The sequence below is a fragment of the Myripristis murdjan genome, chromosome 20 (assembly GCF_902150065.1).
Source record: "Myripristis murdjan chromosome 20, fMyrMur1.1, whole genome shotgun sequence".
NCBI lineage: Eukaryota > Metazoa > Chordata > Actinopteri > Holocentriformes > Holocentridae > Myripristis > Myripristis murdjan.
The window spans coordinates 13,727,629-13,755,313 of record NC_043999.1 but is presented as its reverse complement, the minus strand read 5'-3'; the positions used below and the strand labels follow the sequence as shown (position 1 = coordinate 13,755,313).

General features: G+C 42.3%; 3 protein-coding genes across 6 annotated transcripts in view; 2 read left to right on the top strand and 1 right to left on the bottom strand.

Annotated features, from left to right (window-relative positions):
- The first annotated feature begins 507 nt into the window (after window positions 1-507).
- On the top strand, window positions 508-13,513 carry gramd1c (GRAM domain containing 1c). Of its 2 annotated transcripts, none has more exons than XM_030079852.1 (18): window positions 508-605; window positions 1,300-1,411; window positions 2,814-2,937; window positions 3,792-3,892; window positions 5,031-5,126; window positions 5,274-5,354; window positions 7,297-7,415; window positions 7,516-7,675; window positions 7,757-7,916; window positions 8,044-8,187; window positions 8,298-8,416; window positions 8,520-8,662; window positions 8,764-8,867; window positions 9,248-9,418; window positions 9,922-9,988; window positions 10,174-10,293; window positions 10,773-10,878; window positions 12,050-13,513. In XM_030079852.1, exons 1-18 carry the CDS (start codon window positions 565-567, stop codon window positions 12,116-12,118), a joined length of 2,037 nt encoding a protein of 678 aa, XP_029935712.1. In that variant the 5' UTR covers window positions 508-564; the 3' UTR covers window positions 12,119-13,513. The 2 variants fall into 2 exon arrangements, with proteins under 2 accessions (XP_029935712.1, XP_029935711.1); XM_030079851.1 differs by having other exon boundaries at window positions 512-605; window positions 7,754-7,916.
- Window positions 13,514-15,214: 1,701 nt separating this feature from the next.
- On the top strand, window positions 15,215-23,901 carry zdhhc23b (zDHHC palmitoyltransferase 23b). The gene is made up of 5 exons (XM_030079067.1): window positions 15,215-15,576; window positions 17,669-17,816; window positions 19,346-20,035; window positions 20,556-20,723; window positions 22,080-23,901. The coding sequence occupies exons 2-5, from the start codon at window positions 17,680-17,682 to the stop codon at window positions 22,351-22,353; spliced, it is 1,269 nt and encodes a 422-aa protein (XP_029934927.1). The 5' UTR covers window positions 15,215-15,576; window positions 17,669-17,679; the 3' UTR covers window positions 22,354-23,901.
- The window catches only part of ccdc191 (coiled-coil domain containing 191), a 14,661-nt gene continuing 10,859 nt past the window's right edge, over window positions 23,884-27,685 (bottom strand). For all 3 annotated transcript variants that reach the window (XM_030079058.1, XM_030079059.1, XM_030079057.1), the window contains exons 14-17: window positions 27,302-27,445; window positions 25,314-25,466; window positions 24,774-24,928; window positions 23,884-24,438 (exon numbers count right to left, since the gene is read on the bottom strand). In XM_030079058.1, the coding sequence (XP_029934918.1) occupies window positions 24,213-24,438; window positions 24,774-24,928; window positions 25,314-25,466; window positions 27,302-27,445 (678 nt within the window). In that variant the 3' untranslated portion in view covers window positions 23,884-24,212. The remainder of the gene's footprint in view (window positions 24,439-24,773; window positions 24,929-25,313; window positions 25,467-27,301; window positions 27,446-27,685) is intronic.

Below are 27,685 nucleotides of genomic sequence, written 5' to 3'. Positions count from 1 at the left end.
GTATTTGTGCTTCATTGTCTCTGCTGTTGCCATGCTGCATTTCTTGTTGAACAGGTCTCACTGCATATTGCTCATAGTCTGGAAACTTACATCACCCACACAAAGTTTTCACTGTCAAAATGCTTGAAAAAAAAAATCACATTTGGTCACTATTTTAGTCTATGCAATTAATTAAAATAAACATATATAGATGTAGATATATATGTTTTAATGTATCAGAAATATATACCTCCTTACTCTGATTCCAGCCAACAAAAATAGAGCATCTTAATGCGTCAGTTTCTTGAAATATAAACTGTGCTAGGTTGTAATCAGGAGGTGGGTGGACCCAGTAAGACTCCTGGCTGAATGGAGGAAGAGGTTTATTTTTGGAGGCATTTCGATTGTTTACGCTAGGTTGCAAGCAATTAGCTGACGATTCCCCAAAGGTATGCTCCTCTAGTTGGATGACATGCTCCCTGTCACACCTGTTACCTGGCGAGGGGAACTCGTGGGTAACACAATGCCTGCAAAACACTCTGCCGGCGAGGAGATCTGTGTGGAGCAGGCGGCGTTTTCCTGAAAATGTCATTACGGATGCACAAGGACGACCCTGTCCGTGTCAGGTAGGTGACAGATGAAGCAGTCACTACAGTTTTTTTTTTTCCCAGGCCGTCAACCCGCATCTAGAAACACACTTTGATGAGATACGATGCGCTTTGGGCATTGTGAGCGCCGCCTTTTTACGCACAGGTTTGACATCGGCATGAGGCTTTCCTGATCTGATGATGACCGTAGATCACTTTGGAAACAGAGCTTGACTTTGTTTTGTCTCTTATGTCTTTACATACAATAGTCTGTATCAGTTACATGATCTTTAAAGCGCACAGAGGGGCAAGACGCGGTGGTTCACATTTTGGTGTTAAAATGGTCAAATGTATGGGGGGAAAGCTAAATAAATACTTAAACAAAAGATGCCCTGCTAAGAACAATTAACCATCGGTGTCCAGAAACGTGACTATGGGTAATTTTTTTGTGGTTAGTTTCTCCAGGGTGGCTCCACAAGACTAACCAGTTTTCCTCTCCACTGATCATGCTGTCCTCCTCTGTGTTCCTGCTTTAAGCCTCTGTATGGTGACATTCACAAAAGTTTAAAGTTTTGTTCTTAATCTTAATCTCTCAAAGGAAGATGGACTAGTTTTATCCCATACAGCTAAATAATGTCTGTAGCGGTGTAAACATGATGACCCCCAGCATTGTGGAACAGCTTTGCAGGGTTGAGCTGCACCAACCACACACACTGTGTTTCTCTCCTCCCAGTGCAGCGGAGCAGATGGAGCAGGGCTCCAGCCGCTCAGGGCTGGGCAGCGACGATGTTACAGACGAGACCACATCCGCGGTGGATGTCAGGTCGAGCTCAGACGAAGACGAGGTATTCAGACTGACCCCTGACATGACTGACTTTAATCCACTGCCACACCTCTAGGGCCAGTTGTTGAATAAACTGAATCTGGATTAAAGTGATCCAGATTGGGTCAAATCTTGAAAACGGGTTGTTCAAAAGATAAAAGTGATCCGGATTTGGGAATCCCTTTTTTTTTTTTTTTTTGCTATCCAGGATCACGTAATCCACCTCACTTTTACACCGATTTCTTTGGAAGATTACCAAATCCGGAAAAAGTGCTCTAAATGAGACTAAATATTACAATATAGGCGGTGTGAAGAATAACAGGTAAAACATTAAATTTTTATTTGAAAAGAGAGAAAATACATACAACATTTATTTATTTATTTATTTACTGGCCATTTTCAGAGAATCCTCCTGCTATGCCCCAGAATGAGGGACTGACTGGGGGTGCACTAAAGGATGCAGTTGTTCAAATTTATTTTTTGACTATTTCGCTGTAATTATTAGTGAGAAATGAAAGATAAATTTAAATAATTTTTGTTTGATATTGAAAATTATCTGGGAGATTATTTTATCAATTATTTACTCTTTTCACTTAATTGCACTGAGAGGTTTAATAGGTAGACTAATGTTTGCTTTGTCTAATGTATCATTCTAATGGTTGAACAAATCAAGTGCAAATTAAAAATGAATGTCTATATATACACTACATGATACAAATGTTGTATTATTTGACCAGTTCTAAGTCAGTTTTATTATATTTTGCTCCTGAAACCCACACTGAATCCCCCTTCTCCTGGGATCAGAATAATCCAGATTTTTTGGATCAACTGTTTCCCAATCCTACCTAAACGACTGGAACAACATAAACTGAAGGTTTGATCCAGATCCAAACCAAGATTGGATTTTATGATCTAATCTGATTACAGAGTCTCTTTTTTTCTTTTGAACAACCTGTTTTGAAGATTTGATCCAAACCGGATCACTTTTATCCAGATTAACTCTTGTGAACTAACTGGCCCCTGGTTCCTAGTGATACAATGACTATCACTTGGATTGCCCTCTAGTGGTGTTAAGACTCATTATACATTGTGCTGCTGCAGCTGAAAGCATTTCATCATGCACAAGTAGGATTGCTGTGGTCTCTGATGCAAAACCCAGAGCTCAGGGCCGGATGATTTTCATTTGTTCAGACACCCTACATTGTTTTTCCTTCTCACTTCTGACTTCCTACCTTTAGTTTCCTCTCTATTTTCATCTTTTTAAATATTTTAGGTGATTTAATATAACAAGGGTTATTCAAAGACAAATAAAGTGATGATGATGAGGGCAGTCAGCTTTAAGTTATACAGCAGTCTTTCTTTTATCAAGAGACTAGTAGGACTTCCCAAACATGTTTCAGTAATGATCATATCTTGTCCATCAGGTCCCTGATCTCCAGAGACAGTGTCTGGCAGCTCCACAAGCCCCTCCCACTACCTACAAACAGAGGTTCGAGGAGTTTAAGAGGTTATTCAAAGAGATTCCAGAGTCAGAGAGACTCATCATGGGTGAGTCACACCAGCTGCCTCATGTAATAAAGGTGCATTGAGGTGGTAGTGTGCTATTGGTGAGTTGTGCTCCCTGATAGAGTCAGACAGATATGAGGTGATTGATACTTTTGTTTTTTAGTCATTCAGTGCCAGTAGTTTATGTCAGTATTAAGTCTTTCCAAAAGTTACTGTTTCCCGCTGAAATTGATTTGTATCAGGATGTAAAAGCCCCTGAAACAGTACGTATACATCAAGACTCTCCACTGAAACCCATACTGAAGTTCTTGAGTGAACCATCATACCTATCCAGTGGCAGGGAAACATGGGGATAGATAAATACCTTTAACCTCCCTATCACTTGCTATTACAACAAACAAACGCTAAAAAAAAAAATCACTAATCACAAATTTATATTTGAATATCAAAAATATAACAACTTTAACACACTTTAATGTGTTTTTAATTTGTGATGTCACTGATGTCCTTAAACCCTAACTTGGTGCACTAATCCATTGGACATTAAAAGGTTAAAGAAAGACTTAATTAACAAAAAACACTATTGAATATAATATACTAATAAATAAAATGTGTGAATAAGGTAATAAATAGTTTTTAAGTATGTCACTGTGGTCAGGAAAAAATCATATCAGACATGCTTGGTCATTACCTTATATTTTTTTAATTAATTTCAGTTCACAAAGGTATAGCTTGCTGTTACATATTTGCTACATTTGCAAAGCGCAGTACATGTGTTTCCTCATTAATCTCACCACAGTGACCTACTTCATGTGGAAATGCATCTGAGTGCCTCAGGTGAAGTCATTTGCATGGACCATTTGCCTGCTTCACCTGCTCTATATATTTTTCTCCAGATTACCCATGTGCCCTCCAGCGAGACATCCTCCTGCAGGGACGCCTCTACCTCTCAGAGAACTGGCTTTGCTTCTACAGCAATGTCTTCTGGGGGACAAAGGTAAGGAGCTGGAGCTGGAACTGGGGCGGAACAAAGGGAGGGGAGCACACAGCCTCTGGGCTTTTATAGTGCATACAATGAAGTAAATAGAAGGATGGGTAAACTCTGGACAAATGCCAAACACAACTAACTGCAAAAAGTGCAAGATAGTTTTCCTTGGTTCATCAAAGTTTGTATTGTCATAAATGTTTTTCCTAAGCATCAGTATTATTCTGTGTTTATAAGAGAGGCAGTGGATCTTGCAATTTTGGGCCTTAGTGATGTATTTTGTTCGAGGAGATAATTTGCAAAACAGCAGAGTTTGATAGTAGAGATGGTTGCAGCCACCTAAACAATCAATTATGCCTAATGATGCCTACCTAAAGAATGAAAGAATCAATGTCAGGTTGTTTTGTCAGACACTGAAACATCAAGGACGTCTTTCAGCAGGTTGCGGGAAAATGAGCACACTGAAGAAGTTAATCACAACATTTCATCACAAAATACACTATGTGGACAAAAATATTGGGCCCCCGCACATCACACCGACAGGAGCTTGACATCCCATTCTAAATCCATAGGCATTAATATGGAGTCGGTCCCCCCTTTGCAGCTCTAACATCTTCCACTCTTCTGGGAAGGCTTTCTACAAGATTTTTGGAGTGTGTCTGTGGGAATTTTCGCCTGTTCATTCAGAAGAGCATTTGTGAGGTCAGACACTGACGCTGGACGAGAGGGCCTGGCTCACAATCTCTGTTCTAGTTCATCCCAAAGGTGTTGGATGGGGTTGAGGTCACGGCTCTGGCCAGTCAAGTTCTTCCTCACCAAAATCGCCCAACCAGAAATTTCACAAACTGACTTGTTGCAACGGTGGCATCCTATTACATTACTGTTACAGTGCCATGTTTGTCAAGGCAGACTGCATGGCTAGGTGCTTGATTTTATACGTCTGTGGCAATGGAACTGAATGAAATACCCGAATTCAATGATTAAGAGGTGTGTCCCAGTATTTTCGTCCATATAGTGTTACTCCTGGAATACATAGGACATCACAGACTTATAATCTCTAGCAATGATTTTTTTGTTAATACTGTGGCAGGTAAATTTGTGTTCTAGCTAGCTGCTGTACCTTTCACCTTCATGCTGTGTCACTGGGCAGATTATACTGAATCTTAAATACATCACGACCATGAGCAGGGAGAAAACAGCTCGGCTGATTCCTAACGCCATCCAGATCTCCACGAGCACAGAGAAGGTATCGCAATCCACTCTCTCAGCAGCTCTGAGCTCTTACTCATTCTTTTCTCAACTGCAATCACAGTCAGTCGCAAGTTATTTCATGCTTGATGAACCCATGATCAGCTGCCATATGTTTTTTATCATGTCACGCCTTCTCCCACAGCTGTTCTTCACTTCCTTCTCAGCCAGAGAGAAAAGTTACTTGGGTGTTTTCCGCCTGTGGCAAAACACACTGATGGACAAGGTAAGGCCTGGCTCAGCTCATTTGCCTCCTGACACTTGCAGACACACATCCATACCCTCCTATCAGTTTGACATGCAAACTGTAGGTACAATGTCCCATTCAGGGGCAGTGACGGTCCCTCATTCATACCTCAGTCACATGCATGAGGAGCAACCCTGACCAGCACCTAAAGGCATTTTACACACATCACAGCTGATCCAGTGGCCCAGTGCAGGGGCTGTCAACAATACACAATTTACTTTGCTGGCATTTCTTGTAACCACAATATGTGTCTGTCATTCAATACATTGACTCCTGTGACTCAACACTCCCACAGCACCAGCAGGGCTGTGACTTTACCCCGTTTAGCAGCACTTATCTAATCAGTTCAGAGTACATATCATACCGCCAGATCACCGACTGTGTCTTCTCAGCAGTTATCAGTGCAACTCCTGCATGAAGGGTAAAGATTTACACAAAGTGACTGGTCTGCTAACAGGTTCAGCAGAAACTATCTATTGCTTATTCTTCAGAATCATACACTGGTGTTACTGTCTTTATGCTGGTGTGAATTACCCATTTCAGGGTTGTAGTGAAAAATAAACCCAACAAACCTGTTTAGATATATATCTTAATGACAGATGAAAGTTCACCCACCATTTTAGACTGAGAAAAATATTTGTAGTATTGTAAATTCATCACATGTAATAATGGTGGTGGCTGATATCAAGAGCAGATGGGGCCTATAAATTTCTCTAACAATGATCAATGCCTTTACTACCTATTTCACCTCATAGCTGCTTATTGCATTTTGTCCGGGGTGATCACCTATAGATGATGTAATATCCCCCAGTGTTTTGCAGCTCATGTCACTGTGCTGCACCCAGAGGGGGTCTGCAGCACAACAAACGCCTGTATGAAAACACCACCTTCAAAAGTTCATTGACCTCTGCAGGTGTGGCTGCGAGGGCCAATTTACATAGAGACGCTACCTGCCGCAGAGCCACGGAGCGCCGTGACGCACTGGGCTGTCTTTAGGCTGAAACTTTGGAGCAGGCGAAGTTAAAACGAGGATCAGCCTTGACCGTCTGAGCAGCCGGGGAACTTGAGTTTTGACAGACACGACGAGCTGTCTGTTCTGTTTTTATCTCGGTAACGAATCTGGGCGGCGGCGTGCTCTTTTCGTTTTTCCAATTGTCAAAGTAGCAGAGAGCAAGGACTTCCTGAACGGTGAGTGTGTGTTTGTGCGCGGTATGTGTAGGAAACTAGATCACAGTCCACCAACCTGTTGTGCGCCCAGCCGCTTAGCCCAGTCAGGGAAAAGTCCACCGACAAGTAAGTGTGTATACCCCGTGCAAAAAAAGCCTTCTGTTAATTTTTAAATGGATTTTTAACTTCAACCCGCTGAACCAGCTGAGGCTCCATATGGCATAAAACCGCGTCTCGCCAAACATGACCTGTTTATAGTTTTCAAGGCAGTGTTTGACAGCAGTTTGAATAGTTTTCTGTATAATACTTTAATCCGGTTTGTGTATTCATTAAAACCGAGGGCCTTGATTGTGTCCTCTGAACAGCTGTGGCCGCAGGTGCGTTCATATTTGATCATGACTCAAGGCGATTTTTCAACGAAATGTGTTTACGGTGGAAATTATAGCGCAAATGTTTGTCGTGAATAAGCCAGTAGAGTTAGGGTTTCTCACCTGTGGAGGTTGGACTATAGATTATATAGGCAAATTCAGAGTCGATTAACACTGTGTGCTTTCTGTGCACATGACAAAATTATCAGCCAAAGCGGAGTCTGCATTGGGAAAGAGGATATCTACCACTACTGGATTTCCAAACAAGCTCTGTGGTTCTTATTTTCAAGTCCATGTGACCTCCACCACCTCCTCCTTCCTTTTCTTCTTCTTCTTCTTCTTCTTTTTATTTTTATGATGGTATTTATTTATTTATTTATTTGTAGCCTCTGACAAGCTCAGAGCTGTGGCAGATGGTGAAGCAGCACTATGGGAATGACCTGGGCTTGAGCCATGAAGAGATGGAGAGCTTACAGGTAGCAGCAGAACCGACCATGCAGTCCAGGTAGGCGCTCACTCACCTACACCCACTCCCAACACACTCAAATATAGTGTGATGCCACTCAGCTGTCTGTCTCTGTGTGTGTCTGTGTGTGTGTGTGCAGCCCCTCAGTGAGGCCTGGTGTGGAAGACAGCCTTGGGCGTCTGGAGCGGACACCCTCCCTTCGTCTGCCTTCGGTGGAGCAGGGTCCCCTTGAGGCCTCCACGCCCCACGATGACATGCCGTCCCCCGTCGGCTCACAGAGCGCCAACTCCAGCAACGCGGTATGAGAAATCGTCTTTGAATCTGTTGGGTGTCCTCAATCTGCCTGTGACTCATTTCTGATGTGTGTCTCCATGCAGCAGGATGAGTCTCGCAGCACCCCGTCCCAGCAGCGCAGCCCCGCTCCCTTACTTGACCGCTTTGCTCCAGAACGGACCTCAAAGCGCTCCTCTCTTTCTCTCGACCTCAACGCCAACGTCGACGGCATCTCTGAGCAGACTGGTTCGGAGAGCGCCGAGGAAGGTGAGTGCCAACCCATTGAGATGCCAGAGACGCTCCAGCTTCTTATGTGTTTTTTTTTTTTTTTTTTAGTCTGTTTCGGTGTCTTGTTTTAATTTTTGTTCCTCCTCTGCCCTCTTGTTTTTGTCAGTGGAGGAGCGAGGGGGTTCATCCCAGGTGCAGGGCAGAATCTACCTGAACAAAGTCTTCCACATCAGCGCTGAGAGGATGTTCGAGCTCCTCTTCACCGACTCCCACTTCATACGCAGGTTCATGAATGTCAGGAAGATCACCAGTGAGTCTGCCGTTCCCGTCCCAGCCTCACCTTTTGAGACCCACAAAAGCCTTGATAACCCTTCATTGTGCATTATATCAGTTGTTCACAGTTCTTATTTGTGTTATTAGATTACAGCTTTAACACATGGGAGAGAGAAGCCTCTGGAAACATGAAGAGGAGTCTGAATTACACAATAACCATTAGCAATCCTCTGATTGGGAAGTTCTCCACTGCTACCGAGTACCAGGTGTGTTGACATCAGCCTGAAAAAGGGTGTGCAACTGCATAGTTTTGGATAAATTAATCGTTTTACTGTTAGCTATGGCTCATTTTTTTGTTTAATCTCTCAGACCCTGTACAAAGAGTCCAGGGAGGGTCAGTATTACCTCATAGATGCTGAGGTGTACACTCACAACGTTCCCTATCATGATTACTTCTACACTCAAAACCGATACAGCATCGTACGCAACTCGAAGCGCAAGTGTCGGCTCAGGTAGCAAAACACACCTGTAATTTGTCTATTCATTTATTTCCTGTTTTTTTTTGTATGGAGTGTTTTTAGACTTGAAATGGAGTCTGTCTTGTGCTTTTTAGGGTCTGTACTGATGTGAAGTACAAGAAACAGCCATGGGGTCTGGTCAAGTCCTTTATCACGAAAAACTCCTGGAGCGGCATTGAAGATTATTTCAGACAGCTGGGTGAGCGGTAAATCTCTGTTCACACACTGGGAAGACTACAAAGAGCACTGCCCCGTCTTCCTGCTTCAGCCTCTGGTTGATTTTAACTCGGATCAGATAATGCACTGTTCCTTGTTTTCCCCCTCTGACACTATCGGGCAACAGTGAATCAGATTACAGCTGCATTTGCAAGGGAAGCAAAAGGGTAAAATAATATGATATTGCCTCCCTCAGCCCGTTTCCAGAGGAGATTTCTTGTTAATCAGTTATCCATTTAGCAGATGTATTTATACTGAAATGCTTGTCTGATCAATCAATATCTAAATATAGGGAGACCTTTGTGACCTTGAATCCAAATGGTGTTTTAAGTGTCTGTTTGTGGGACTGATGTCATCGTACAGAGGCGGAGCTGCTGGAGGAGGAGGCAGAGATGAATCAGGGGGGCGGAGACTCTGGGAGGATGGGCGGGCTCCGGAGGAGGAGGCGGACCTTCAGCCGGACTCTGCAGGACCACATGAAGCCCAACAAGCAGTACGGGCCGGACTCTGAGCAGCACAGAGACAGCAGCATGGGTACATTATGAGGAGTGATTTTAAACCTGCTTGATGAATATTTGAACAGTTGTCTTCCAAATCAATGTAAATATAGATCCATTTTGAGGAAAAAATCTAAATAATATACCTTGCAACTATGAAGATATTTTCAGCAGCTGAGATTTATAGATCGTAAATGTTTGCCTTCAGAGTTCTGTTTTCAAAATTTCAGGGCATCAATTGACTTGAGAACCCTGTAGAAAAAAAACTGCTTAAAAAAAAAAAAAAAATCTGGAATAGGCATGGTGAGTCAACCCAAAGATGAGAACCATGTATACTCAACCATCAAATACATGCTTTGCCAGTTGAGTCTAAAAGGTCCCCACTTTAATTGACCTCAGTAATTTTGTCCTTCAGAACATTTTGGAAATGTTGATCATATTTTTTTTTTTTTGTCAGCATGTTGGAGAGAATATCGTATCATTCTACCTAAACTGAATCTTTTGCTCTTTTTTTTTTTTTTTTTTTTTTTTAAATTTCAGGCCCCATAGAGATGAAAGGCCCATACAGGTGGAACATCACTACTATAGTGGCTGCAATGAGTATAATGTAAGTCAACAATTAAACACACGTCATTCAGCATTATTTCTGTTACAGTACAAAGAGTGCACAGTGTGTATATTTTCACATTATTGACTGTGCACATTTGGCACTTAGTGAGGTGTCTTAGTGAGGTGTCTGTAACGGTGTGTGTGTTGACGTCCATTTTAACCTCGGTGCTCTCTGTTCCTCAGTCTGCTGATTCTGACGGTGCTCAATCTTGGCCTATTTTTCAAGTTGTGGGCTATGGAGGACGTGGCTCACCGCATGTACCTGAGCGCCAAGCACCGAATGCGGGAGAGGACTGAGTCCAGGTTAGACGTCTTGCTGCCGCCTTCCATTGTGCACATTTTCTGATTTCCACTCGGATTTAGCCTCTCTGTTATTGCAAAAATCCGTGAAATCTCACAGTAATCACTATGATCACTCGGAGAGGAGGAGTCCAGGCGTGGGTGGATGGGTTGGAGGGGGGTCAGTCTCCCTCCTCTTGTCAGTGGTGTTTGAGCAGCCCACATATACAAGACAGCTCTTGTTCTTATGACTCACAGTGTTGAAACTGCCAGTTTGCCCAGCGGCTCAGTAAATGCAGTTACATAAGTGACTCTGGTGTGACACAAGCTTACGACAGCACTCCTTCACTCCATCTCTTACCTCTCACATCCTTCACTTAATGCCTTTCTATGGCTTTCACCTCCCTCAGACTTTATGCTTATGTAAAGACTTCTACCTTTTGTGTAGCAGCTGTGAATATTATTATGTCACATCAGAATGATGATTTTCCATCTTTTGACAGCTTGGCCCCTGAATTTGGTCCCAGACAGGCACCAGGGTACAGGACCAGAGAAGAGATGCAGCTGCTGAAGGCCGTTCTGCAGGACTCCATCAACCTTTTAGAACAGGTTAATAGTTTGCTTAATCATCCAGAGTGATTGGGTAATATTTTTATATTATATCAATATTATGATAAGAGACTAGATGTCATCTGGGATTTTGGATATCGTGACAAGTATTTTTTCCTGGTATTAATGGCTGCATTACAGTAAAACAATTTTCTTAACGTTGATTGTTTTAGCTGTTTTAGTACTCGCCTCTGCCTGCTTGGTCATTCTATCTACATTACTAATGATTGTTTATTGCAAAAAAATCACAACTTAGACCGAAACATTGACCCAATAAACAGCAGAGCTTTAATGTGAGTGCGGGAGCAAGTTGTGATTTTTTTTGCAGTGTATGTGTCTGGGGATCTGCTCCGAGCACCACCCATTTCAGGAGAATGTGCACGTTGATCAAGCTTTAATGATTGTTTATCCCTGATTTCTTATGTATAAATTTATTGCGAAAGCCCAAGTAGCCATTCCTATGGTCTTGTCACAATATTATTATTAAGATATTATTATGTTTGTTTTTGCCCATATCGCCTAGCCCTTTCATCCAGTATTTGTCATTAACCCTTTGAAAACTGAGCAAATTGGCTTGATTTTAAATGCAAAAATTAGCAAGAAATTAGTACAAAGTTACAAACATATGACCTGAAAATGGGAACAACAACAACAACAACAAAAGAAAGAAAATGACCTGAAATTAAGCAACCAAACCAAAAAAAGTCTTGGGGAAAAAAAATACTGAAAATTACCCAAAACAGAATCTTTTTTTTTTCCTGTAACATAATTTTAAATGTATGATTTTAATAAATCTACTTTTCATTTTTGCCCTAGTTTTTTAATGATGTTCTGATTTTTTTTTTTTTTTTTCCATTTTTTTCCCCCCATGTTTTTGAAAGAAATCAAGCCATTTTGCACAGTTTGCAAACATGCCTTTCACAAGCATTTAAACACAGGGAATCTGAACGTTGATGCAGTTTCAAAGGGCTAAAAGCTTTTTCTCCTTCAGAGGCCAGAATGAGACGCTCAGCAGTTGCATAACTTTTTATTCAAAAGCAGCAGCCTCAGGTCTCAGAAACCCAACATAAAAGCAAACCTGCTTTACAAGACCATTTTATTTACCCAAGATGTTCAGAATTAGGCTAGCAGGTGTTTGCTCTTGCTGAATCAGGTCTTCTTTTCCTCGCAGCTCCGCAGTTCTCTGATGATGCTGCAGCAGAACTTTGCAGCAGCCAATCAGACGGCAGCGCCACAGTGATGCTCCCACGCCTGGTGACCTGGGCCCATCGGTCATGTAGCAGAAAGGACTGCAGCAACGAACTGCCTTTGAGGAAATCACTCTCATATTCAGTGACGTTGCCATGGAGATGTCCCCAGACCCCTGACAGGCTGTGTTTGTTGCCAAGGGCAACAAGCCCCAAAGCTGTTGGTGTGGCATCAGGTGCCAGGATGTTTTTAAAAGCTCTGTTGTGTGTTGCATTGTTGTGAGCAGCGGACGGAGCAGTGGGTCATGTTTCTGTCGGCTGCCTTTGTCTGCACACTTGGCTGGTTTGTTCCTCAGTCTCGTCTTAAATGGCAGCACTGGACTTGATGAAAGTCAGAGAACCTGTAATCCTTCCCCTCTCCTCACCGTTCCCATTGTTTGCTCAGTGCCATGTCAAATGAACTAGTGTAAATACAGTGTGACATTTTGTTTTATTATGCTGAGTGGCATTGATTTGTCCAACACCATCACTGGCGAGTGGCAGTAGTTAATTTTTTTTTTTTTTTAAATTCTTTTTAGGAGAATTATTTTTGCTCTTACTTCTACGCCTTAAAGGGCATATTTTAGATTTCTTTTGAGATTTTACTTCTTTTCAATGAAAATGTGGTAGAATCAAAGCGACACAATAAATCAAATGGTTTTCTTCTTTTAAATTATAATAAACCTTTGTCCTTTCTTCTTAAATTGAGTCTTAGGAATTGTTGCAACTGGTTTGCACTATGAACTACAAACATCAGATGACCATTCTCACATTTTTATATAACTTTGATATACTCAAAGTCTTAACACTGCAAATACTGTTTTCTAAATCAGAACACATTTAATGGAGCTTCCATTAGCTTCCTGTTGGAAACATCTTTATTGAGTTTAATTGTGATTTAAGCAGCCAGCAGGCCTCTTTTACCACCAGTCTACATCATAGTTGGATGCAGTTTCCTCTTCCTCTGTGTTTGTCTGCATTGAGCCAAAGTTTAAAAGAAAAAGGTGTGGTTGGTGTAATCTTGAATGCTGATTTATACCAATCCATCTCACGTGATTGCAATAAAATTATACGGGCGAGGGCAGGCTTATGCTTTTCACCCACATCTGATACCTCAGTCCTGTGCCTTCACACTATCAAAACTTAATTAGACAGAAGATTCTATAAACTCTGAAGCCACAACTACAAGTTATTTCCATGTTGATTTTTTTTTTTCAGTGACTTGTTGGTGACTCAAAAGTACAACGTGCTCCTTGTTTGTTTGACGTTTACACCGTGTTGCCATGAAACTCGAATTGGGTAGTGCACAATCGCAGTGCACCTTTCACTTACCCAGATATATGATACACTACCATTGTTGAATGACGGTTTTGTACAGTTGTCCTGTTTTGAATAAAAGGTGCTGGCTACTTGTGAAGGTAGAGTATATTAAAGCGAGATACTGTGACATGTATACTTTTTTTAAAATGTTCTTTCACTGCCCAGTCTGTCGATGTGGACAGAAATCATGTCACCCATTACTAGAGGACAGGAAAGTCTGTCCTGCTCCCAAATCTGATGTTTCACACATGGAAAGCTCCACACATGGTCACATGGTTTGTACATGTACAGTTTTCCCCAATACATGTACAAAAATATACTGGAGACATTAGAAAACAGGTTATACTGAACTTTCTGAACTCAACAAAGGAACAAGGACAACAGGATCTTGAATACAGGAGTGACGATCAGTGTTTGTTAAATGATAAATATGTTAATGTAAAACTTGACACACAGGATAGAGCCCAGGTAAGTTCAAGACTGCACACCGGTTGTGGAATTGCTGTGCTTCTCCAGTTTCTGAACATACTTTGGGTGATGATCATCAGAAAAAAATTGAACTGTCTCAGGAGAAATCCAACTTACATTCAGAGCAGTTCTTTAAGATGCTGAACTGACCAAAAAAAAAAAAGCATGCAGAAGTACAGTTTGCATTCTAAAGTCAGCATTACACATCTTTCTTAGTTTTATTATAGATTCTGCTGGTAAGGAGCTGACAGCGGCCACGGTTACATAAGGAGAGAGGAGGAAGTAATGGGAGCAGAATCAGTTTAGTGTGTGTGTGTGTGTGTGTGTGTGTGTGTGTGTGTGTCTTTCTGTGTCAGTGGTGATGTGCTTCACTAATGAGGCTGCCAGTGGTTCAAGACTACTGCAAACTACAAGTAGAAATACTAATATCTCGCTGACATTTTATGTAAGTAGAAGTACTGCTGTTCAAACTACATGCTTTTAAAGGGGCATTCTGCCAAATTGAAGTGAGGACCCTGTAGACTCAACTCACAAATATGGAATAAACAAATAATGTGATGGCTGAGTCCACATGGTTCTCACCATCAGGCCAACTCACTGAATGTTCTTCCCCTTTTTCCACACTTATTCCACTTTTTTTGCCAATTGGTTCTAAATCAGTAAATGCACCTTTTAATGGAAATTTGGAAATGACAAAAAGTCGAACCAACAAAGAAGAAGCAGATTTCGCTTCTCATCTCTGCTGACTGAACTTTTATTGTGAAAGGTTCCATATCTGTCATTGATCATTTGTTCTCTGTAATGGCTGTGATTTAATATGCAGTGAAGCACAATACTCAAGCAAAAATATACTCAAGTAAAAGTGAAATGACTAGCTTTTTAAAAGTACACAAAAAAACTACTCAATTGCAGTAATGTAATTAATGTAATTAATTGCTTCCACCTCTGGAGAAAGCAAATCCTTAAAAATTCCCATGATACTACTACTACTACTACTATTACTACTACTACTTGTAATATTAATAACAACAATAATAATAATAATGACGATTATAATTCTGTAATGTTCTTATAAAGGATTATGTTGTCTCTGTAGTATTGTGGTGTTCAATATTCAGTTTAATTAAGTTTATAGGCTAATGACCTTTTTGTCCCTTATGCTATTTTTTTTTTTCCCTCTACTCTTTCCAAGTCCAAGTCTAAGCTCCTTAATTGCTTTTTACTTTATTAAACTATTGTTTTATTTCTCTGGGAAGCAGCCGGGATGCTTTATTTCTCGCTCTGAGTGTGAACCCTTGCTCTGTCCTCTGCTGTGGGAGGGAGCGAGCGAGTCCTCCTCGGGTGACGTCACGCGTCTACAGAGAGGGAAACTGTGTGCACGCGGCTTGGGGGCGGAAACAGCCGCGAGACGTTTGGCCAGCAAAACAAAACAGTGAACCGAGGCGAGGGGGCTCCCCTTTTCTCCACCGGGACACCCGCAGCCACAGACCAACCCTGCCCTCATGGTTTTTTTGCTATAAGCTGCTGTTCTAGTGACTTCCACGGCTCATTCCTGTAGCTCCCCGGATACGTCACCGGATACCGGGAGAGCGAGCGAGACTTCTGCTGTGGAGCGTGCAGGCAGGAAATCGATTCGGTCGATTGACACTCGAAAGTTTCAGCATGTAGCAGATTTTGTGTTCAGGTATGTTACACCGTATTTTTCGTGTGTCACGCATATGTTTGACGCAGCTTGCCGGTTTGGCCAGCCGCTGTGTTGTGGTAGTTTTCCGCAATTGAGCAGCAATGTTTCCACTAAGTGCTTCATAAACTGCATTATTTTAGTCGGACTACCTGGCACTTTGTTGCCCATTAGTAAGTGTCACAATTGTGTATCCATTCATTCATTTATGCATACATTCATACATCCTGAGAGAGCACTGGGTAGATTAGTTATTAATCTCTCTCCACAGTAAGATGTCTTGCCTTTTGGTTGACATATTATCAAACAAATGTGTTTTATTGTCATTTTAAGTCTCTTGAACTAAGACATTCCTTACAAAAAAGGGCAAACATAGTGCTAAATGCCATAGCAAAACTTTTAAATAACTTGTAGCTGCTGTCAATAAACCTATATCTCAGTTAATCCCATGGTGTAAACAGATTATGCAGAAACAGGCTACCACAATGCGTAGTGTTTTGGCTGCTGCAAATGCGCTGCTGTGACACACAGATACACTGTGAATCCTTATTACAGTGATTTTTCATGAGGAAGCAGATGTGGTATTTGAGTCAACACCCATCTCCATCCCCCAGTGCACCCGATAACTGCACAGGCAGGCCAATCTGTCCACCCAGAAGTCTCTGCTCCGAGGCCATCTGGAAGGACTCAACACGAAGATGCTGGCATCGCTGTGACCTTCCCTGTCCTGAATGTCCTTTTTGGCCCTATTAGTTGTATTGGTTTAATAATAGCACACCATACTAGCTCTGATTTATAGCTAATCAGAGGCACATTCAGGTTCTGCTTTGAGCCAGTTCCCGTTGGAGAGGGGTTTGCCTGAGCTAAATGATTAATCCCACTTAGTGGCCCTCTGGGGAGTCATCAACCTTGCTTTCTATGATTTGCGGATTAGTGAAGATCTGCGATTGTTGTAACTCCTGCCACTGCCTCATCACTCGCTGGTTCCATTTGTGTGGCCTAAATGAGCCAGCGGGTTTCGATGGTGGGACCTACAATCCACGTTGCCAGTAAATCTTTAAGCACGGCAGATGTGTGACAGATGCCGGAGGAGGAGGTTAACCCTCCTAGAAAATCTGCGTAGGAACAAATGAGCAGGGCTTGCTTTGTTGTTTTGTGGAACATGAAATCTAATTGGAACCACCCCACCACCTACAACACATGCAAATGTTTGAGTTTATTTACATTCATGCTCACGGCTGACAACTGAATAGAAGCAGAATTGAAATTAATACAAAAAATTATGTATACACGATTGTACATTAAAAACATTAAACTATACATATATCTTGCAAGGGTGTAATGGTTCAGTAAACCCACGGCTAAGTTGCGTTTTTTGGGTCACAATTTTGGTTTTGGCTCAGTTTTTGTTTTATTTTTACATCAGGAAAAGAAACACTACCATTTCCAAACTTACCTGTGTTTTGCCTTGTTTTCAAAAATAACTTTTTCATTCAGAGATTTGGGATAACAATATGAAATCAACAAATATTCGTCATATTCTTTCCAAGGCAAAAGTGTACCTAGACTACTGTATTTAAAACAAACATAAGAATGTGGACTCAACCATCACGTTATGTGTATTATGTACTGAACAGTTCGTTTTTTTATGGTTTGGTTTTATAGCCCTAATGTGTACATAGACACATGCACCCATACATTCATGCTTATACATACACATTCACAAATATGACCATACACTTACATACAACCATGCATGCATTTTAAAATAACCAAAAAAGCAATATACAACACAAACACATGTACAAAAAAAGAACAAACAAAACCCCAAAGACTTCAGCTATCCGTGGTTGGTGAGCTGGTGTCTGTGCAGGTTGTTTTAGCTCTACCTGTAAACGTGAGCCAAGGCATTTTCACAGAGTCCAAGTCTCTGTTGGTCCCTGTCTCTGTTCCCATTGCCAGTGTTATTTTATTTGTCTCGTCCCCTGACTCACTCCATCTGTCTCATCTCATCTCCATATCCAAATATAACACACACAAGTGCCCCCGTTGATGATGTTAGTAATAAACTCTTTTGTCATCTGTTTGGTTGCAGGACTGTCCATCATGAAGAAGCAAGGCAGCAAGGTTGTGGAGGAGGAGGAGGCCTTGTGCTGCTGTGAGTACATGAACAGGGAAGGCCAGAGGAGCCATATAGCAGCCTGCTGCTGTGACTGTGAGGACCTGGACGAAGCCTGTGAAAGGTGAGGGCACATTGTTCTGACTACTACCATTCAATATGCTTTGAATTCAGGATACTTATGGAAAAATGTCTTCTCTGTTTCCTGTTTGACCCCCAAAAGTGATTCTTCCTTCATTGCTTTGGAGACTGTTGATAAGCCTGGGCAGTATGATGTCCTTGACTGATTACTTTTATCAAAACTGCGACAATACTGTAGCGATGACTCTTGGTGGTACTGTAAGATATTTATATTTAAAGGATTTGTAATTAGGATGTTAATACAAAGCAGGTAGAAGCAAAGGGAAGAACAGCAAGTTAAGTTCAGGTCAGTCTAATAAGTTCAGAAAATTGCATCCCTTTGCTGTAATACCAGGAAAAGAGGATACTTATGCTGTATCACCATATTATGATATCCAAAGTCCCAGATGCTATCTAGTCTTATATCACAGTTCCCAATATAATGCTGATAGATTGCACAGGCCTAACTGTTTAAGACTGGAGAAAAATCCTTTGACAAAGCAGCTTTCTGCTAAAGACCCACAGGGGTGTCTTCTTCTGCGAGGTATATTTATATTTCACCTCCATGGTCATGCTGAGACTGTGATGTTGTGGATGCTGAATCAATTTAAACAGACGGATGAGATGAGAGAGTAAACAACTGAGAAGCCTATAATCAGCATTCTACCTGTGTGCCTGTGAGACTAACCTGTGTATGAACAATAAGTCAGGTCTATGGCTCTTTAACAGAACAATTTACCCAAAACACAAGAAGGATATTTTTCCACTTGCCCCGAGTGCAGTCTATTGATCCAGGTAGTTTCTATGTGATGTGGTGAGCTTTCCAGTCTCCTAGCACTCTGATACTGCTGGAGTATTGTAGGGCTGAAGGTAAAAAAAAATCATATTGTTATGAATTTTAGAGATACTTATATTATGATGTGATTGATGATTTTATTAGGAATGATCATTTTTGCATTCTAATTTTCATTTTAAGCTAATACATGATTTTTTTTTCTTGCTGGGGTCTGTACCAAACAAACATGTTTTCTTACATCTGGAAAATACAGTTGGTAGGCCAAAGCATCTCTGTAGCACCACAATACTTCTTTACATTGTACCTTTATCAAAAAATTAGTGATTTTGATATTGCACTTGGACACCTGGCATAATCCACAGCCCTCGTGGGCACAAGGTTGAATTTGAACTAGTTCTTGCTGAATCTCACTGGCAAGCAGTATCTGTCTGTCCCCAAGGAGTGTGAATTAAAGGGGACAGATACAGTTTGCTGGAGCTTGTTTGTTTGTCCATTCTCCTTCCCTCTCCTTGTTTCCTCCAACTAACCTTCCTTAGAAAGAAAAGCAGTTTGACACTGCATCCTTTGTTTTAAAAGTACTCCACATGGACTGCGTTTGTAATGTTTCCTAGCAACCACAAGTTGTTCAAGGCCTTAGCTTAAAAGAAGCAAAAGGAGTATAGGTTTTCCCATGTTGTGGCCAAATAATGATAGGATTGTTAGTGATGCAGTATTTTACCTTTTCCATCCTCTTGTAGATGGCTGTCGAGGAAGGCGCAGAGACCTGATTCCCTGTCAAAGCTAACTGAGGTTGTGTCGGATCGGATTCGTGTCCCGTGGCTGTGGGGGGGAGCCCGCAAACTGGACCTTTCTGTGATCCCGCCTCTTATCCTACTTCCTGTCCTGTTGCATTTGGCCGCTCTCCACTTCCTCCTAGGCATGGTGGTCCTGACAGCTCTGCCAGGCCTGGTGCTGTGGTACTACTACTTCACCCACCGCAAGAAGGGACGGACGCTGTTTTTCCTCAGCCTGGCGCTCTTCTCTCTGGCCTACATGTACTACCTGTTCATCACAGAGGTGCTTCCCCGCGGGGACGTTAGCCCGGCCCAGCTCACAGTGGTAACTGTAGGGGTCGTGCTCACCCTGGCAGCACTCGCCCACACCAAGAAAGAACCTGGCATTGTGCGGCCGCAACAAGAAGACGTCCACAGCACAGTGACTTATTTTGGACCACTGCCAGACAGAGATCCTGCCGTCAACGGGGGGAAGCGAGAGGTGGTCACGACAGTAGCCAACCGGGCAGCTTCGTCGGAGCAGGCGGGGCTGGAGCAGAAGGGGAGCGGCCAGCGGAACTGGTGTCCGGTGTGCAGGGTTGTGCGGCCGCCCAGGGCGGGACACTGTCGGATCTGTGGTGTGTGCGTGCTGCGTCTTGACCACCACTGTGTCTGGTGGGTTCCATTAAAGCCTTATGTGCCTCTCACTTGGCTGGTCATCATCTTTTCTGTCTGTACATCGCTTCCACATTGCCACTTTGTCTCACATCTCAGATACATGTTAAAGGGTATCTTATCTACCATTCACTTGTGTTCTCTGCACTCAAACTTTATGCAATAAATGTAAAAAAACTAATTCTTTTAAATTTCCCAGTCTATTTTCATAAGCGACTTTCTTTCTTTTCAGACAAAAGTTCAGATGTTTTGGGTATTTTTTAGTACACAGTCTTTGTTTTGTAACCATCTGTCTTTATATGTGGCGTTCACATTGAGTCCCAGTACATTCCACATTCATATAGTTACAGTTGGCAGCCAACATTTCCCTCTTGTCATCCACCTCTGCAGTGTGTGGTAAGGTGTGACCACGGCTGCATGTGTGTGTATGTGTTGTAACCCTGGAGTCTCAGAACGATGTTTTGTCTGCCTGTGTGTGTACACGTGTGTGTGTGTGTCCTCTCTGTCGCTGTCGGGGCAGGATAAACAGCTGTGTGGGGCAGGCCAATCACCGCAGCTTCCTGCTGACACTCGTCCTCTTCCTGTTGACCTCCCTGTACGGGATCAGCCTGGTGCTGCAGAGTGTGTGTCCCCGACAAAACCTCCTCACTGCTCTGCTCTACTGCCCGGGGGTCTACAACCAGTACAGGTACTAAGAGCACAGCCACACTGTATACGCAAGGGTTGGGTGATACTGTGAGATGAGATTAAATATCGTAATATCATGATGTGGAATGAGTGTAGTCTTTTCTGAGTTTTAACGACTGCATTACAGTAGAGGGATGCAATTTTCTGAACATGAGACTGTTAGAGCTGTTCAGTTATTTGTCTCATCGTCCGCATTACTAATGATACAAGATACAAAAATAATTACAATATTCAAGATACAAGAATTCAAGAATTTCTATGCCACACAGCTGCCGTGATTTAAATTGCAGCGTTATAAGATCCGTGACTATAAAACCCTATAGTCACAGAGTATTAACCTACCAAATTTATCTGCTCAAGTGCACAGAGATAAACTTTCTCAGTAATTACTCCTGGACTCACACGTGATGTCTGGATAAAACAAATGACTGGGTGCACATTCACAGCTCCAATCTACCTGACGGAATTAGGCCACGGTAAAAAAAAACCTTCTGCCAGCAGCACACTGCCCGCTTGCTTTACTTGAATACTATAGGGGAACAGACTTTAATTGAAACACTGCAGCAGCCTTTTCTCACAAAATTAAGTATAAATTGTGGCTAATTGGGGTTTCTGTGAGGTTAGTGCATATTGGACATAATGCTTCTCGCGCCACAGAGCTGACCCAGATTCACTGCATGTTACGAAGTGGTGCTGATTGAGCTGCAGGAGCGAGAGAAAGCCTTTTTTTTTCTCTCAGAGTGATGGGAGAGTGGATCTGAAGTAGTTGGAAAGGGCTACTCAGGCAGCTCTCTGCCAGTTTTACTAACTTGCTGGCGCTGCTGTGTGCATGTTTCTCTGAAAATAGGCCTACAGTTTTAAAGCCTCATCTATCTCAGCTCTTCTCTACTGAACGATTATAATGACTGAAATATGCAGAAATGAAAAAATAATGTCCATTTTACTGTGAACAGTTAATAGAAATGTGCAATTAAAATTTTATTATCTGATCAGTGAATTTTATATGCGCACATACCATTCTGATTTTTAAAGAAAGAGGATAAATTAATAATACACAATGGAAACTTCTCTATTAGTGGTTAAAATTAATTACATTATGTTGGCGGCCACCAGGGTTGAATTTTGATTTTGAAAGTATAGAATGTGACAGTTGAGGCTTTCAGCATATACGGTCTCATACATTCATTGTGCATAAATATTAATTGAATAAGTAGGTGAATAAATATGATTACATTACATTTGTATTTCTTTATTTGGCAAATGCAGCTTCTTTATCATATATGGATCTGAGCGATTTCTACATTACATGTTTTCCCTTTTGTGTGTGTGTGTGTGTGTGTGTGTGTGTGTGTTGCAGCAATGCACTCTGCTTCACCTGTGCATGGTACAGCAGTATAGTGACTGGTGGGCTACTCCACCTGCTGGTGCTGCAGGTCATCAACGTGAGCTACAATGTGACGGAGCGGGAGGCGCGCATGGCTCTGCGGGACAAAACCGCCCGCAGCGCAATGTGGGGATTCATCGTGGACACTGGCGTCTACTCTCGAGGCTTCCGTGGAAACTGGGCAGAGTTCATGACCATGGGAGACAACCTGAATGTGCCCTATAACACCCCTACAGACTTGGTGTAAGAGAGACGTGCAGGCTGGCTGAGCAGTGTGTGTGAGCTTGTGGCTGCGGTACCGCCTGTCACCACTGGATGGCAGCATGGATCCTTTTACTCCAGTCTCACTTGGCTGGCCTTGTCCCACTTTGGAGCAAACCTGGGGTCTGACAGGGATGTTCTCAGCACGCCTTTGTCAAGGTGTTACTGCAGTTACGGAGTCACCACCTGAGCTGACCAGACACTGACATTGAGCAATAACAACAACCAAGACTAATAAGACACTTCCACTGCCATTAATGTCACTGACTGACAGCTGATGAGTCCTCATCCTGCTTCCACTCACTCACTGACTTTTACTCTGCACCTGCTGCTGCCTCATTCCACTTTTCATCAGGGATGCACTGATTTATTGGTCGAATATGGGCATTGGCCAATATTGGCCATGTTCACTGCCATTCACTGATGGCAGTGGCCGATATTTATCTGTCCATTTTTGCCACTGTCTACGATAACTGAGTATCTTTTCACTTGCTGTTTCTGTTAGTAATCACTGGCTGTCCCCTTAGTTGACTGAGGTGCAAGATCCATGAAAAATAAAATGATTTGGAAATGATCCTCCCTCAAGCGAGAAAAACATATTGCATTATTTAGAGAGAGTAAATGTAGGCACTGTCACAGATGGCAGTGACACACAAACAGACCGTCAGCATTGGGGGACTGCAGCTTCGGATCCAAGTCAGGACTGAGGAGGAATGAGGATCGAGTCCGAATTGGAACTGGGTCACAGTTTCCCAAGACCGAGCACTCCTCCTCCTTATCCACACTGCTGTGGGCTCCTTGTTATCATTAGAGGTTGCATCAGGTTACGTTATGATGCATTCAAGCTCTTCTCAGTAAAAAAATGAGCATCGGTGAAGATAAATCATTATGTCATCATCGTGTGTTCAAATGTGGTCTTGCAAAATTTTGTTTTTGGCGAGAAACTAGGATAGGCTGCATTTGTAAAAACAATCTTTGTCATGTGAAAGGTTCTATCAGAGATTGCCTCAGAAATTTTCTCAGTTTAAAAAAAAAAAAAAAAAAGTATTGTCTATTGGCCAAATTGTTGTTTTAAACCTCCATTTTGGCCCAGAATTTCACAATCGGTGCATCCCTACCTTTCATCCATCTCTCCTCTCCATCACTGTTACTCCCTCCTTCACAGCCTCGTCTCTGGCACTGCTTGAAGGTTTTTGCTTTTTTTTTCTCTACATTCTCGTGCCTTGCTGCGTGTCACAGCAAAAAAGAACAGTGCTAGAGTGAACTAATAATAACAATGTGATACACTATTCATCCTTGTCGGGAAATTTCCTTTTCACTCGCCTACAGGGAGGTTTGAGCACAGATTCACCTTCAGAACGCTGCCTCCTTAGATGGTAGGGATTCGCTATCTCTCTCAAGGACACTTCAGACAAGGGGGATGCTTGATGGTCCTCTAGGTGAAAGATGGTCTCTGTACTCACTCCTCCCACCCCCAGCCTTCCTCCACAAACACTTTACCAACAGTGCTCGCAAATAAAGAAACCTAACTTTGGCTTTAATGTGCAGCTTTGTGAAATGGGTCATGGAAATTTATCAAACAGACAAATGACATCTCTCAACACAAATCAGATAATCAGGCCAGTCTTGGAATGGATTGTCTTGAAATGAAAAACTACTCAATCAGCTTACAGAAAAATAAATTCTCCAATACAAATTTATGACAGCTTCAGAAATTAAATTCTGCTTGTCAGTGTGTAGATTCAATTTTGTGCATTTTTGTGAGTGTGAGAGAAAGGGAGAAATTGAATATGCGCATGTATTCTCTGCTTGTTTGGGTGTGATTGTGCGCTCTGCATTCACATGTTATGAGATGTGGTTGTGTGCACGTGCGTCGTCTACATCTGTATATGTTTTGTCGCCTGCAGTTTGGCTTTTCCCCGGGGGCCACTGCAGCGGAGAAGAGCGGAAGTCAGGCAGAACTTCAGCCACTTTCCGTCTCAGCTGCTCCCGCCGCATCTCCCTCTCTCGCTCCTTGCGCTGCAGACAGGGAAACTGCCGCCAGGCCCGGAAACATCCCCGCAACACTCGTCTAAGACAGACAGACGGGAGCAAATCCAGTGAGCAATAAGAACTGAATTTCAGGGACTTACAATTCAACCCTAGTGTCTGCAGGCCCTGAAAACATTTAAAATCATATTATTTTAGCTATATAAATCTAAATATAGCATAGCAAGTCTTAATTTCAGTTTTACAGGTGATATCAAAATGGGATTTATTGACCATTATTCCAAAAATGTGTGATATTGCACTGCTATCAAAGGTCTTATAAATTCTTAAATTTTATGCAGCTTGCTGATGGCCTGTTTTTTTTGGTTATGTGACCGGGGAGTGCCCCATACAGTGTCCATATGGGAAAGAGCTGACCTGTCACTGTACTGCTGAGCCAGTTCCTGGCGGTCCCACTCTGCAAGCCTTTCCTGCATCACATGGTCCAGGAGTGCCAGTAGGACCCTCCTCAAAGTGTGTTGGCGGTGGAAACGGTTGGCTCTCTCCTCCTGAATCATCTGCCAGTCCTTCAGCTGAGACAGACGACACTCACTCAGAGAAGAGAATGTAATTTTCAATCTGGGACACTGACATTACATTTGCATACATTTGCTTGTGTCCAAATTGACTCACAATAAGCAACAGAAGAGCAGAACATTCATAAAAAGAACAATTGCAAGATATGTAGGAACAAATAAGTAATGGGGATGCTAGTATACAAGAGCTGGAAAACATTTTTTTTCTAGTTAGGGCAACAGAAAACATAATCAAGTGCAGCGACAAGAGGAGATAAGGAAAAGGTGTAAACTGAAAGGATGTTGCTTTCAGTCAGTGTCAGAAGATGGGGAGTACGTCTGCAGTCCTGATTGAGTGAATGTGTGTGTGTGTGTGTGTTTTTGTGTCTGTGAGAATACACACTCTTTTCCAACAGCTCAAGCTCCTTCGAAGCAGAAAGTGCTGGTGCAGTTGGTCGGCTGAGGCTTCTTTCTGAGAAAGGGACTCGTCTGCAAATTGCTGCCAGGCTAGCGTGCACCGCCTCAGGAGAGAAAGATTGTGATGGCATTCAGCCAGCTGGTGGGGATTGAAAAGAAAAGCGCCGGTGCACATTGGTGAATGCATCCAAACTCAATCACAAGTGCCAGGTACAAACAGTGGAGTAGCATGAATTGAAGAAACACCTGACCGCCCGACTGTGTTTTACATCTGAAAAACCTTTTTTTATTCATTCATTTATTTATTTTGCATGGTTGTTGAAATGTGCACACAGGACACACAAGGCTTTGGGTGTGATTCTAAACCCGAGCAGTGACATTTTGAAGGAGTGCATAATGAAAATGAAATCCTGAAACATCAATCAACATCCTCTGGGAAATGCAACCACAAAGTGCAGCTACAACTCGGCACTGCGCTTATTTCAACTTCATCGCTGTTTCTCATCCACTTATCAGGATACTTTCCCTCTCTGTGTTCCTGTTAGTCTCACAGGTGGCCAGGCAGATGCTCAGAGTAATGGGATGGTAAAAAAAAAAAAAAAAAAGTTCAATACTGAGTTTTGTGTGTACATCCATGTGCATGTGTGTGTGGTCGATGGTGGATTTATGTATAGCTATGCCTTTGGCTTGGAGTGTCTCGTTATGTTGTGGGAGTCATGTGGGAGTTTTCTATCTCAACAATTTTCTCACAGCTCACAACTATCAGTCTATTACATGTGTGAGAGTGGGATGCCTGTGGATACACAGTGTGTGGTATGAGGCACTTTGTAATATTAATAATATTCAGTTTTTTAAAAAAAGTTAGAAAGTGATAAATGACCAAGACAAATACTATAACGGTAACAGATTCATTAAATGGAACAACAGGATAAAACTATAAAAAAGTTGCCACTTATAGGAATAACAAGTAGAGGAAAGACATGAGAAAGTACAGTAACACTAAACATTAAATAGAACGAGATAAATCAGACAAAAAGAGTAAATAAATAACAGTATAATAAAAAAGATTACAGAAAGGTGTTGCTATACAAGTCTGCATTGTGTTTTATAAGACATCACTAACTCTGCCAGCTGCAGTTTCTCAGGGACCTGACAGCCTGGTGACCTTTAAGCTATGAAAACTTTTAGAAAGACAGCGAGGGACGTGACCATGCAAAGTCTTAGCGGTGATAAATAACATCTTAAACCCAATTCTAAAACAGCCAGGCAGAGACGCTAAAATGGAGGAGATATAGTCCCATCTGTCTGTTTTGATTTAAAGCCTTGCTGCAGCAGTTTGAACACCCAGAGAAGCTGTTTACCTCTTTTTGGTTAAGGCGGGTAAACAGGGAATTTCAGTCAAGGCGAGATAAAATAAAAACGTGCATAATCCCCTCGCCACTGCTAAATTTCAAGACACTTAATGTTGACAAAGTTTGTGACATGGTAGAAAGACGATTGAACGTGCCTTTGGTCTCAGGCTCGGATGCTCTCAGATGTTGAGTCAGAAGAACTGAAGGCAAGAAAACCTCCCACTGCAAATCTCCATTTTAACAAATTCAGTCTCAAAATCCTGCTTTTCTTCAAGTAAGTGGAACAATCTGCCACAGGGATGAAATAACCCCACTTGTTTCCTGTGCAGTTTCACTTGTTTGAGGATTTTTTTTCTAGGAACAAATACAAATAAGCTGGAAAAAGGCAAATCAGTAATATAAAGAAAAAGACGCCTGATTCAAGAAAAATTTGGCTGACAAACATTGGAAACGAGGGATTATCTCATCCCACTTTCTCCATTATTAAGAAAAACAGGATTTAACACTGAATATGAAATTAAATTATGAGGCTGGGCAGTTTTTTACAGTGTGTTGGGAAAAAAAAAACTTTGTGTGTTGCGTGTGTTTTGCTATGGTGGAGACAGGCAGGACTGATGGTTACCTGCATGTTGGTTTGCCTGAGTTGAATGAGGCGTTTCCATGGCGCCAGGCCTTGCCGAAATAACAAGGTCCTGCGATAGTGCTGTCGGGCTAGGGTCTGCAGTTCCTGGTCCCGCTTCAGTTGCTGCTGCTTTTTTTCTTCCCTCTGGACACACACACACACACACACACACACACACACACACACACACACACACACACACACACACACACACACACACACACACACACACACACACACACACACACACACACACACACACACACACACACACACACACACACACACACACACAGAGTAGGTGTGTGACAGAAGTGGTCACAACAGTACAGTCTTGCTGTAAGTCACTGTTAAACTCACAGAAGAGGAATGTTTCCTGTATTC